Source organism: Acanthopagrus latus, chromosome 12 (genome assembly GCF_904848185.1).
Source record: "Acanthopagrus latus isolate v.2019 chromosome 12, fAcaLat1.1, whole genome shotgun sequence".
Taxonomy (NCBI): Eukaryota; Metazoa; Chordata; class Actinopteri; order Spariformes; family Sparidae; genus Acanthopagrus; species Acanthopagrus latus.
The window spans coordinates 18,882,523-18,896,409 of NC_051050.1; the positions used below are offsets into that span (position 1 = coordinate 18,882,523).

Here is a 13,887-nt window from a genome sequence, read left to right on the forward strand (position 1 = left end):
GACAGCATCATGTTAGATTGAATACGTTACTGCTCTAACGGTGGATATCATTGTAAAACTTTGTGTGTTATGTGCCTTCAGGGTTATGAAGGAGTCCGAGAGGGCCTGAATAGTAAAAAGAACCCGGCCCTGACGGCAAAGAGTGTCGACAGTAACATGAACAAAAAGAACAAAAAGAAGAAGGAGGAAGAAGAAGTTGAGCTCCCGAGTAAGAAAACATAAAAAATCGTCAAACACAGACAATCTTTACACCATGTCTTGCTCTGATGACTGTCGTCCCCTTCCTGTGCAGTCATACCGTATCACGTCACCATCTGCACCGGTCTGGAGCGCGACGCGGGCACCACCAGCAGGGCTTTTGTGATCATCATCGGGGCCAATCACACCCAGACAGAGAGGTTGTGGCTGGACCTGCCGGACGGGGTGCAGGGCTTTGAGGCTGGCTCTCTGGAGAGCTTCAAGTCCCACGGTTCAGACGTGGGGGAGATCAAAAAGGTCGAGGTGAGGGAGGGATGTGGGGGGGGGTGCACCAAGCTTTCAGAGTCTCAGTGACGTTCACATACACACATGGACTGGCTGAAAAATACACCCACGTCGCTCGCAGTGATTGTTTCTCTGCCTCCCTGCAGCTCGGCCATGATGGGGCCACTCCTGAGAGCTGCTGGCTGGTTGATGAGCTGTCTGTTGCTGTGCCAACCAAAGGGGTCAAATATATCTTTGCCTGCAAGTGCTGGCTGGCCAAAGATCGAGGAGATGGTTTGACTTCCAGAGTGTTCAACGTGCTGGATGCAGAGGCCATTTCTATCTCCAAGCAGGTATGTGAATGTGGCAGAAAGCATGTGATCACGGATAAAGCACATTTCAGACTTGGGATAATGAGTCCAAGCGTCGCCATCAGATGGGGTATTTTTAAAAATGTGTGTGGCCCTTTAACTTTCATTGCCCTTCAGTGAAGTGGGTGGGAGTTATGTACTATTATATGTCAAGCAACATTATAAAGATATCTCATTATCAAGGTGTTTCAGACTGGTTTGTCCCCTGGCATTCATAAGTTTGCTTTCTTTGAATGGTCCTTCCCCACGTTTGTTAGTGTTTATAACATCAACCTTATAGTTCGAGAATAACTGTGTCAAGCTTCTTGTCTCGAGACGTCTTGAAGGTGATGATGCTTACGGGAGAATGCAAAGAAAATGTAGTAAAAATGTCAAATGTTTTCCCGTCAGATCATTTACGAGGTTACCGTAGTAACAGGAGACGTCCAGAACGCGGGGACGGACACCCTGATCTACATGTCTGTGTTCGGAGCCAACGGCAGCACAGAGGAGATGCTGCTGCAGAAGAACGAGGACAGGTAGCCAAACACGGATGTCGGAAATGACGAAAGATAAAGAGACTGTTTGATAAAGCTGCATATTATAAACTCTGTCCTGTTTGCTGGGTGGATGACAGGTTTGAGCGCGGTCAGGAGGACACCTTCAACATGGAGATCGATGACATCGCCCCGCTGAGGAAGATGAGGCTGCGTATCGATGGCTCCGGCAGTCGACCTGACTGGTTTCTGGATCAGGTCAGCTCACCTTAAAGGGCAATTCCACCAACTTTTGGTTGGTATTGGGGAATACTACTGCATTTATGTAAACACCTAGGTCTCCAGATAAGAACACAAAGCAATTCAGGGCGCTTTGAAATTCATTAAAAATAAAAAAATAAGATTTGAAAAAAAAAAAAAAGCAAAGCAACAAAACAAAATGCAAAAAAAATTCAAAAAAGACATAGTTACAGGTAAAACACAAGTTATGAATCTAATTATTTGAAAGCCGCAGTGAGCATTAATGCCTGAAGCTGTGATTGAAGTGAGCTGACAGTTGTAGCAAACCTCAGGTGTTCAGGAAGCTCGTTCGAACTAAAAGCTGCTTCCCTTAAGAACACTGAGTCAACCAGTCCCTGATGCCTTTTAGGGTCTAGGTGCTTCACAGTGTATTATTCAATGAGAGATTTATCGGCCTGAGACCATTTGATGCTTTATAGACGAGCAGTAAAATTTTACAATCTTTACATTGACACACTCACTCTGACAAGCCCTTTAGCCCTGTGTGGCTAGCATTAGCTGCTACTAGCAAAACACACGGAACTGTCAGTGGTTGAGTTTTGTCCCAGGTGATGTAAGTGCCCAGTATCGACCAAGGACGACAATGCATCGAAAAGAAAGACGGTGTCTCTGGTTCTGTGGTATCAATATCGTTACTGTCTTTTAAACAAACCTAATGTTACTAAGACAGATGGACGAGATCTCAAGAGATGTTTACCTGCGAGAAAAGTGTACATAAAAAAGGAAAGCTTTCATCAGGTTAAGAGTCCCCAGAATGAGCTGATCATGCACTCCACACATTAGTGTCAATAACTAATTGGTTACAAAGAAGGAGCTGCAGATCTCGCCAATAAAACATAAAACCAGGAGCATGAAAAGCAGAGCAGTATCTGCTAGCTTCTTCCAAAATCAATAGTACAAAGCAGTCACAGGTTTGTGTTTTTACCCTGGCACTGTATGCTGCTGTAGGTCACAGGATCATCAATGTATTATATCACACACACACACACACACACACACACACACACACACACACACACACTCACACACACACATCCATCCCTGCCTGCCTGCAGGAGAATGGTCAATGATTCACCCGCCCACAAAGACACAGACACATACGCACACTCATACGCAGCAGGGCCCAGAGTTCCTGGAGTGAGCATATTGACCCATTTTATTCACCATGCTGTTGTTTCTGGCATCATAGACACACACGCTCACATCCAGAGAGCAGCGGTGTGTGTGTTTCTGTATTCAGCAGAGAGAGAAAACATTTCATTTTAAATTTTCAGACGTCACGTATTGGGAATGCACAGTCCGCCGCTATAATCAACTGCATTAACATACTTTACATTCCCCCCAAAAATGTTCGGTACTTTTTTCTCTTCAGCCGACCCTATGAGGACAACATCACTGCTCACCTCCAAATTCAGTCTGAAGTCTCAGGCCCGACTCTTTGATGAAACAGAACACATTTCCTATGCAAATGTCTCCTCTGGTAAAGGCACCATGCCTGCAGAGCAGCAGAGCAGTCAGGAACAATACCAAGCCCTGTCCGTCCGTGCCTGGGACTCAGCGGCTGCGAACGTCTCCTTGACTTGACCCTGCACAGAGCCTTGTGTGTTCAGCATCACAAGCAGATGTGCTGCCTTTATGGATTGCAGGGCCTGTGTATTGAAATGGACACAACAGTGCACCGGGCAGACAGCCAGCATAGTAATCTGCCCAAATAAATATGCAGAGTGGAGAGCTTATACGAGTGTGGCTGCCTGAGCTGAGTCTTTGCCCGGTAATGACATGTTTCTCAGGACTGGTGATCAGACATGCTGGGAGAAAGCAGGGTTTGTGTACATACCTGCAACATTAGTGTCCACGATATGACTTTTGGTGACATAACAGTTAATAATATCTGATTATAATAGTGTAATCCAAAGCTCCAGAAGCCCTAAGGACACAAACTGTTTTGAAAAGACGTTATTTACACTCTCGACATGCAGTCAGTTAGCATGCTGACATTGGCATTTAGCACAAAGCAGCGCTGTAGTGAGTTAGAAACTCACAGAGCTTCTGGGCTAACTTGGCTGTAATAATGAAGTCTTATATTACAGTCCATATAACACCAGACTTAATGGATAAATCCTGTGTCTTTTGTCTTATATTGGGTAGTGCTGTTGCAAATGAATCCATATTTATTCTAAAGAAATGTGTGCATTCATACATTTTAGATGTTTTGATCAGTGAGTTATCAGATTTATGTCCGGATTCTGGATGACATTACAGAGTGTGGTATTATATCTGATGAGTTGCCTCTGCAAATCCAGGTGATCATGCGTAACCTGACAACGGAGGAGGTGTCTGTGTTCACCTATGAGGACTGGCTGTCCAGGTTACGTGGGCCCAAGAGAACCATGATCTGCGAGATGGCTGCTGTGGTGGACGAGGAGATGATGGTGGAGCTCACCACCTATACCATCCAGGTCAAGACCAGTGATTGTGCAGGTGAGAGAGCTTTTTTTCTTTTTCCTCAGTTTCTCCCAGTGAAACTCAAGATATAGTTTTATGTATTTCTATATTTACATTATCACGTTCATTGGATGTAAAGCAGTGGCTCCCAATGTTTTGGAAGTGTTGTCTACGGGTGATTCATTCTTTTAAAAGTCTGAATTTATCAGCATATTTTTTATGCAGCAATCTGGGTTTCTGTAATATCAAGTCAGATTTCTAGTAGACACATCAGAAAAAGAAGGGGGCCGAGGATTGATCTTTGGGGAACACCGTTAGTGTTTGGATAAGGCCTACGTGGTATGGGGGTCTGAGGAGTTCAAATGCATTTAATAAATGAGGGAATTTCAAGTTCACCTCTTTGTTACATCCACACTATCCATCCGTCCACTCACCCACCCAGCCGCTCGTCCACTCATCCATCCATCTCTGGGTCAGCTCAGGTTCAGGGACACTCACAGTGAGCGGAGCGGCTCCGACATCCTCTTTTATCTGTGAAAACCATCAGCCGTTCTGACTCAAAGGTCAGATGAGACATTTCATCTGTCGTGTGTGTTCTGGGTCCACCATCCCATCACCTTGTACTCTGAACTCTTTAAGAGGAAGGCTCCTGTGGGTAGGTGCTTTAATGGCAAGGTAGATGGTGGATTGATATTGTGGATCCATGTGTCGCCAATTAAGTGCCACTGCCAGAAATGGCTATTTATGTCTGTAATCTCTTTCTTTCACTGTCAAGGCTGAGTTAGATAGACGTGATACAAAGATCCTCCTTTAACCTGTCCTTGTGCAGAGCTTTGTGTCTCTCAGGAGGATGTGGAATAATTCCTGTTCGACTGAAACATTCCAGAGAAAGAAATCCTCCTCAGAACCCCTCCACACGGCTTTGCTCCTTCTTTTCTTCATGCAGAATTCTTCTGCAGCTCTGTGGTGCAGCTGATCAATACGATAGTGTGGCGAGAAGTCTGAGCCGACTTCAAAGGGACTGCTCTCTGCCCTTGGCAGTTACTGGAAGCTAAGACGTAGCACTGCACCACGACTGGGGCTCTGCTAGGAATAATGAGACTCACTCACACATACAGGCACACCCATACAGACAACATTACATAGGCGTTGCTGTTCATGAAGCAGTGGTCTCCTCTGGGATAATTGTGGGAGTGATTTGCATGTATAGCGTGAAGATGCATCGAATGTTAATCATAGTGAGGTATATGAAAAGAAAATGATCATTTAAAGGTAAAAACAACATAAAATGCAATAAATGCATAAAACAGCTATATGTTGCAAAACATCATAATTAGCCATTAGAGCTACCAGATTTAAAATCCTGTACAGACACATGGAAAAAAAAACAAAAACTAGGACACTGAAAACATTCTGCAGTCTGAGTGAGGTTTGTGCTCACCATCCCATAATACACAGTCACTTAGTGTCTAACCCGCTGTAATGAAATAATAAAGCACAGCGGGATTATAGATGTGCTGCCTGAGTCACAGAATGCAGATTTTCTCTGCTGCTCAGTTTGTTTTACACTCTGGGTTTTGAAATCTCAGGAATCATTTCAACAAATAATTCAACAAATCCCTGCAGTAGTTGAGATGCTGCACAGCTTTAAAAATCTACAATCAAGTCAAGGCCCTTTTAATTAATACCGATGAGGACAAGTGGAATTTTAGTCAACACTTTTTCAGCTTTATGCCGTTTAGTTTAAATAATTTAAAATATCTAATCAGAAATGCCATTAAAAATATATAGTTTAAAACAATCTATAGCCTCCTTTTTTATACATTAATAATTGATTTATTTGATGTTATTGTGCTAATTCAGATTTATAGGTGCAATATGTAAGAATTTTATTGGAAAACATAAAAACGTTAGCTCTGGCCACTGGCACTCCCAGTGCCAGAGCTGCCCGTCCACACTGCTAGCTGCAAAGCTAACTGAGCTAACTAGCTAACGGTATTCTTCTGGTTATCTGGTGATTCTGGAGTGTAAATTTGACAGGACGCCAATTCTTAGCCCTACATATTGCACCATGAAGCAGCGTAAACACTGTACGTTACCAAGCTCACAGTTTGTCACATTGTCTTTGATTAATCCAATCCAACATTTTTGCATTTAGAAAATTGGAACGGGACATCTGATAATTTTCTGTCTCCCGTCCCCACAGGCGCCGGCACTGATGCCAACGTGTGGATCATCATTTTCGGAGAGAACGGAGACACGGGGACGCTGGCGCTGAAAGAGTGCAACAAGTCCAACAAGTTTGAGCGCAAGCAGGTGGACACATTCCGCTTCTCGGATATCCTCAGCATGGGAGATCTCTCCAAAGTACGCGTCTGGCACGACAACTCAGGTCAGCCGCCCAGATGTACCGTCGCTCTGCCTGGTGGGCTGATTAAATCGGCTCTTTCTAACTGTCATGTTGAAAAGTCTCAGTCACTGCTTGTTCGATTTGGATGAAACCTGAAAGTTGACGGCTCTGCTGTCGAACGCTAACAACTGCCACGTCACCGTCTGGCTTTGAGACAACCTGAAAGGCTGACACAGCATTTTACTCATTGGCCTGAAAGGTTGCTGCATCACTCTTGGATGCGTTCTCTTTACTTCCTGTCTCGTTTGTTTTCAGGTCCTGCACCAGGATGGCACTTAGACTATATCGACGTGAAGGATGAGATCATGGACAAAACTTTCCGTTTCCCCTGCGACCGCTGGCTCGCCAAGAACGATGACGATGGACAGATCATGAGAGAACTGGCCTGCGCTAACAACGACTACTTAGACCTCAACGAGAAGACGAGTAAGAACATGGAACGCGTTTTAAAGCTGAATATTTTAAAGATGCCAGCATGTTGTCATCTGGTGGCATCTTCACAGTAAAAGCCTGCTTGTGTTTTGCTGGATGGCTTTTAAAGTGAAGGAGCAACATTAAGTTGAATTCACATTACAGGATTTTAGCCCTGATTTTCCCACTGGCTGAAAGTTAATCGTTTAAAGATGCCATCCTAGAGCTCGCCGATGCCTCACAGACCCCACTGGATATCTATCAGGCTAAATATCTGGTCTTGGCTGGAGAGGACAGTCACGCAACAAGAAACGGCCAATAACAGCCGACACTCCTCTCCTCTCGACTCTCTCTCTTCCTCTCCCCTGCTGTGACCCGCAGTAGCTCTCCGAATCCAGTCGTACCATGCATCTATTCGCATGTTTCTATCAGGATGCATCGGCACACACACACACACACACACACAAGCTTTTCAGTATTTGTAACCGTGTCGTCCTTGTTGAACTGCAGTACCAGCAGGCAGTTCCCCATTTTCAGTTTTATCCTTGCTGCCTGAAAATCAGAACACAAACAACTTGGACTCGTGTGTGTGTGTGTGTGTGTGTGTGTGTGTGTGTGTGTGTGTGTGTGTGACCCCCAGCCTCTGATTACTCATGTTGTGTGCAAACAACAACGGCTGTAAGATACTCATTACAAGACAAGAAGTACAGTCATCCGAGGACTCGGGCGCGCAGTGTGACCGCTGCTTCAGCTGTGACCGCTGCTTCAGCTGTGACTTACAGTTACGGTGGAAAAGAGAGTGAAGAGGCTGACATCCATGAGACGAAATGAGCCGGGGTTACATGTTGCATCCTCTCCAGTGCAGGAATGGTGGACACTAACAATGAAAACCAGAGAAAATGGAACTTGCAGAAAAAAACCTGACAGCACAGTGAATAATACCTCCATGGGGTCTGAACGTTGATTTCAACTCCCAATTTTGTAACTCTTTTCCTTCAAATTCCTGCCCTTGCACTCATTTAGCTGCCTGTGCTCAAAATGTATGTTTGCACAGATTTCCTTTGCTCTCAGCTTCAGCTTCTTTTCCTCACATTCACTGCTTCTTTGGGCTCGAGAAACGTCTGCTCAATCCCCAAACCAGCAGAATGCCAGGTGTAATGCTGACCAATGAAATGATCTGTGCCTCGTCAGGGGGCACATTTGCTTTAAATACAGTTGAAAAAGTGTACAAATATATGTAGCTGCCCGTAGAGGACGGGCTTGAAGTGAATTATTTGAACATGAAATCAATAAGTCGTGCTCTCAAATTGAAAGAAAAGCCCTTTGTTTGATGTCATGAAACTCCTGAGGACTATAGCGTTTGTATTTTTGTTCTATATTTTGTGTGTGCCTGTTTGAGGACAACTGAGACAATTCACTCCTCCTTGTCTGCGTCTCCTCCCTTAAAGAGTATGAAATTTGTGTCACGACTGGAGACATGGACGAAGCAGAGACCAAAGAAAATGCCTGGATTGTACTCGAGGGGAGGAAGGGCCGATCAAAAGAATTTGTAATGGAGAACTCCTCGAAGAAGAAGCGGTTCTTGCGGTAGGTATTTGCTGCGAGATTAACTCAATGAGCTGCAGCTTGTTTGCATGAAAAAAGTGCGGAGAAAAAGCTCTTTCTCCCCTTCTAATTCCCCCTTTACACTTATTATGATAATCCCACCAGCTCAGGTACTTGAGGTCCGGAGAACGCGGCAATCCGCTGCGATGATATTACCCCGTCCTGTAGGAAATGTAGTCTGACGTGGGACAAATTGGCAGTGGCATGAATTTCAAGTACGTGGGCCAATTAAAATGGACTTGCTACTTGCTCTAACATGTTTACTTCCCTCTCTTTTCAAGGGGAAATGTTGACAGGTTCGAGTTTTCGTCCAAGAACCTGGGTGACATCGCCGGTATCTGCCTGGGCCACACACCCAAGGACGGAAAGAAAGTAAAGGGGGAGATTTACTGGTATGTGGAGGAGGTCGTCGTCACCGAGAGGGAACTGGGAAACAAGTAAGACTTCCGTTTCTGCTCAGTGGCCCACGTTACATACATCATGTCGTTTGCTGGCAACGAAAAAATTAATTGTTTAATCTTCAACTCCAGGTACTTCTTCGCCTGCAATGCCCTCATCCCTCTTTCTCCGAAGAGGGACGATTTCTTGACCTTCGAGTGCACAAAGACCCTGGAGAGCTTTGCCAGTAAGGCTCGAAGCCTGGTGCCCGTCAAGTACGAGATCATCGTGATCACAGGCGACGAGAAGGGAGCGGGGACAGATGCCAACGTGTTCATCACCATCTACGGCTCCAATGGGGATTCGGGCCGTCGGCAGCTGCGGCAGAAGTTCCGCAACCTCTTCGAGCGCGAGCAGACGGACCGCTTCCTGCTGGAGATGCTGGACATGGGAGAGCTGCAGAAAGTCCGGATGGAGCACGACAACTCCGGTCTGAGTCCCAGCTGGCTGCTGGACCGCGTGGAGGTCACCAACACGGCCAACGGCGTCACCACCATCTTTCTCTGCGGGAAGTGGTTGGACACTAAGAGGGCTGACGGGCAGATCTTCAGGGTCCTCTACCCGAAATATTAGAAAAAAAGTATTACTGCAGAGAGATCTCCCCTCATGTTTAACAGCAAAGACCAAAGAGATTCTGCTCTGGCACGTTTTATATCTCAGGAACTGAGACGTATTTTTACATTCATATTGTTTTTTTTTTTTTTTTAAATGATATCATGGTTGAATATTTAATGCTACCTGTGAACGAAATACTGTGACAATATCTCCTCGGTCAGGAAACAGAACGTGCCATTCTTTATACGATTCATATGTCAGGGATGGTTCTCCTCAGTTGCTTTGTTATACCGGAGGTTTTATAAAAGATTAAACTCTTTTGTGATACTCGTAATTGCAGCTTTCATCCTGTTTGATCCACGAAATTATTTATTAAGTTGGCTCCACAGTTCGTCGCAGCTCCACAGAGTGTCTCAGCGTCATCATTTGGCTTTATGGCCTAAAGACTCACTGAGTTAATTGTACAACATCATCAATCTGCAGGCAGCAGTTCTGGGTGGAAAAGCCCTAATAAACGCACTGTACTCGAGCAGCCCAAAGCCAAACAGCAGAACAAAGTTTGCCAAAGATTTCTCTCACAGCTACGAGGAGGGTGATCATTGTCCAAGCACTCAGAAGGTGACCAGGAAAATATCTTGTATAAAACCTGGACGTAGTCTCTGTGATGTCACCCATGTTTTTCTGAAGAACTATTGTGCGGGTCATTGTGGCGGCTCTGTGGACGTATAATGAGAAACAAAAAAGCTCGAAACCCTTTCTATAAAATTACCCAGATCTTCCATGTTGTCCTCCCGCTAACTTGTGGTTTAGCACACGGCTAACACATACAGGGCTAAACTTGTTTATTTGCATGGCTTTTCTAGACTTTCCAAATGTTAATGAACCAAATGTATCAAATTATGATAGTGAGTCATTTCATTGCAGGTTGTGAAGCAAAAAAAAAACAAACAAACAAAACACAAGTATATCAAAGCCGAGCCCTCCTTGGGGTTTGGGTGTTTCTGGCGGTCGCCATCTTGGCAGTGGCCGACTCCACCGAACTCCTGGCTAATTCAAAAATAGGCAAAGAAGGATGTTGGAAGCCTGTTGCTAACAGCTAGCTAGAGAGCCCTCACAGAGAGTCCCTCGAGGTGCCTTTAATGTTAACATTGCATAACTTTAAGCCTTAATATGAGCAAATGAACAAAAGCTGACTGTATTTTCAGATTTAGAAGAAGATAATATGTCAATTTTGGGTTTACAGCTTGATCTGCTGCCCCCAAGTGGCTAAAAAATCCATTGTTGCTGCTTTAAAGACATAACGATTCTAGTTACCATATTTCCAAGCTGAATGTTTAGAAAATGTGTGATACCCAGTGCATCTAGAATGTTTCCACCTGATGTAACGGCATAAAGAGAGCTTAATTTTCTTTTTTTAATAATAAGTGTCAAAGGCTCGAATTTTAACCACGTTTGACGTTCAGGGGAGAAAAGGTGAGACCACACACGTCCTTGTCCATTTTTATCCAGTTTATTACAAAAAGAGCACATACAAAAGGATAATATACAAGCCATGAAATAAAATTAAAATAAAAAAAAACAAAACAAAACAAAACAAAACAGAGCAGTTTGGGTTTAGCAATGCAAATCATTATCATTATCATTAGTAGTAATAATAAATAAAGTACAAAATTCCACCACATGTGAATCTAACATTTACCCATAATATGCTCATCCATTTCTTCATCAACACACTCATCACCATTAATGCGCTATTGCTTTAATATTAATGATAAATAATTCTATTTTCAGATAAAATATCCTATATTGAAAAACATTGCGCAGTCACAGCTAAACAGCAGAGTTTCGTACGAGGATGGCGGCAGCCCTTTCACTGGCACTTTTTGGGATATTTTTTTTCTCTTCAGCTTTGTTTTTCAGTTTCAAACAGCGACAAAATTAATAATGTTTTTTCTTTTCTGTTATATTCTTTGTATATATTTTCACCATATACTATTAAACCATTGAGACTATATCGAAACCTGAGAAAACATGCATTTTTAGAAAAAGGTTGTGCTTTAAAACCCTTGCCTTCCTTTTTGAAAACTGTGAAAGGAAACAGAGGATTAGAGAGTCTGAGAGGAGAGACGGACGGTCAAATAAAGGCGGAGAAGAAAATGGAGAGCGGCAGAATGAAAGAAGGTGAAACTGAGGAAGAAGTTGTGTAGTGTTTGTAAAGCCCACAGTGAGACATGCCTCTGCGGAGAACGATTTCCACAATATGTAAATGCTTCAGCACGACACGCACCAACAGCTTGACTTTTGAGAGCAAATGGCTTTTGTAGACCTGTCAAATGGCTCCTTTCGTGACTCATTCTGTTAATTAATTATGCAACCAATAAGGCATGGTGGCTTCATGGACTGATTGTTATTAATGGTCTCGGTAACATGGAAACATCTCCTAAAACACTTAAAGCGAGGCACTTGTTATGCTTAAAACTACGACGAGAAAAAAAAAAAAAAAAAAAACACTGGAAAGATGAAACTTAAAAAGAGAGATACAAAGAGTTAAAGCGAAGAAGGAACATGCTTCACGGACGATCATTATTAAGACCCATAGTGCATTGTGAGAAGCAGAGAGTTAAAAAAATAAAAATAAAAAATAAAAAATAAAAAGCCAGAGTTCTTCTTAGTGTTAATATTAAATTATTTTTTAAACTGTTTTTTTGCCAGTGAGAGGGTTCCCATATTAAAACAAGTGAGTGCAAACAAAATAATTCAAACTAAAAACCAATTCACTTCATTGCAGTTTGTCCACTACATCACAGCATGGGGGATCAGAGAAAATTGCATTGAATGGAATGTAACCAAGATCCACAGCACCACATGAGAGAGAGAGAGAGAGAGAGAGAGACTGAGATAAAGAGATAAAGAGAGAGAGAGAGACGGAGAGCGGGCTCAGTAGCTCAGCCTTGGACAGTAAACAATCGCACAGCCAGCTTTTGTGGAGATCGAACAGCAGGACTCTTCATTCGTTTTGTTTTTTTAATCTTTAGCTTTTAGTGTTCCGGAAAAAAAAAAAAAAAGTACAACTGCATGCAAAGCATTCCCATTTAAAACAATGCAAAAATGAGGTAATAGTTTTTTTTTCATAGCATTTTTCATGTTATTTCTAAATAAATAAATTATGATTCCATCGCCCCATTCCCCCACCCCCACCCCCCCGGCCCCCCCAAACAAACTATATAAAAATTAAATACATACTCACAATATCTACAGTTAGTAATAAATTATGATTGTTAAATACTTAAGGCATCTCAACTGACAACACCCTGTGTAAACTATGAAAACTTCATCACGGATGACTCCACTACAGGAGGAGGCAGCGTACAACACTGGCAGTGCACACGACAGGGGAGGAGGAGGAGGAGGAGGAGGAGGAGGAGGAGGAGGAGTAATCCTCGTTAATTGATCCCCGGCCCACTGAGAGGAGCGTCTGAGCCAAGTCTTATCCTTATACTATCACAGTGCACAGGACAGAGAAGGTCCTAAAGGAGTCCCTCTCAACCTCCTCGACACAAAGGGTTAAAAAAAAAAAGAAAGAAAGAAAGAGAGACGAAGTGATAACTGAGTTGTTTCAACAGCCTGGACGTCTTTCCTGCTGCCTGTGTGCACCACGAGAGCGAGGCTGCCTCCGTCGCACCACCACGTTCTACATGTTCTAGCGATACAGCATAGCAACCAGCATAGCAACCACGAGGGGAGGTCTGTCACACGAATAACACAAGATCAATACGCAAAGCTCCTCTCTCCGCTGAAACACTGCATGAATCTATACCTACCGTAAATATAAACCGGATGCAATACCGAGGAAAGAAAAAAGACAACCTTTTTTTTTTGTTGCTATAACTATTGTCACATGTGCTTGTTCTTTAGGCAATAAGGTAAACATCAACAAAGAGGAATCCCGTCCTTGCCGCCAACAGGGAGACGAGAGGATGAACACACGCTACAGGTCAGGGGGAGCAGCCGCTGACAACCGTGCTCAGTTTTTTTTTTTTGTTTGTTTGTTTGTCTGTTTGTTAGTGTTGAGAAGATAGTCACAGCTCAGATTAACTAAGTCATGCAAAGCCATCTCTGTACCTTTTTGAAAAAAAAAAAAAATGGAAGGAAAAATCGCTACCGAAGCTAACAGCCCGAGCCGACAACGAAACATGCATTTTTCAGTTGGCGCTGCTCTGCCGCTGGCCCCGCGCCAGGTGAAGACACAGGTACGAGGGGCAGCTAAGTCTTCCTCCCACCTCTCTCTGCAGCGCACCGAGTTTTCCTTTTTATCATCCTCTTTTTTCTTTTCTTTTTTTCTTTTTTTTTGGCTTTGTGTTGTATAAGCGCTCCAGTGGCCGCTAACCTACAGCGAGTTAAGGTGTTTCGCCTC

The 13,887-nt window shown here is 43.6% G+C and overlaps 1 protein-coding gene and 1 long non-coding RNA gene across 3 annotated transcripts in view; both read left to right on the forward strand.

Annotated features, from left to right (window-relative positions):
• The window catches only part of LOC119029407 (lipoxygenase homology domain-containing protein 1), a 29,860-nt gene extending 20,053 nt beyond the window's left edge, over nt 1-9,807 (forward strand). For both annotated transcript variants that reach the window (XM_037116198.1, XM_037116199.1), the window contains 11 exons: nt 82-208; nt 293-501; nt 630-815; nt 1,224-1,351; nt 1,450-1,567; nt 3,913-4,090; nt 6,261-6,446; nt 6,720-6,890; nt 8,324-8,462; nt 8,762-8,917; nt 9,011-9,807. In XM_037116198.1, the coding sequence (XP_036972093.1) occupies nt 82-208; nt 293-501; nt 630-815; nt 1,224-1,351; nt 1,450-1,567; nt 3,913-4,090; nt 6,261-6,446; nt 6,720-6,890; nt 8,324-8,462; nt 8,762-8,917; nt 9,011-9,491 (2,079 nt within the window). In that variant the 3' untranslated portion in view covers nt 9,492-9,807. The remainder of the gene's footprint in view (nt 1-81; nt 209-292; nt 502-629; nt 816-1,223; nt 1,352-1,449; nt 1,568-3,912; nt 4,091-6,260; nt 6,447-6,719; nt 6,891-8,323; nt 8,463-8,761; nt 8,918-9,010) is intronic.
• Nucleotides 9,808-12,690: 2,883 nt separating this feature from the next.
• On the forward strand, nt 12,691-13,641 carry LOC119030225. The gene is made up of 2 exons (XR_005078215.1): nt 12,691-13,295; nt 13,389-13,641. It is a non-coding gene; the product is annotated as an uncharacterized LOC119030225 (long non-coding RNA).
• Nucleotides 13,642-13,887: the final 246 nt, after the last annotated feature.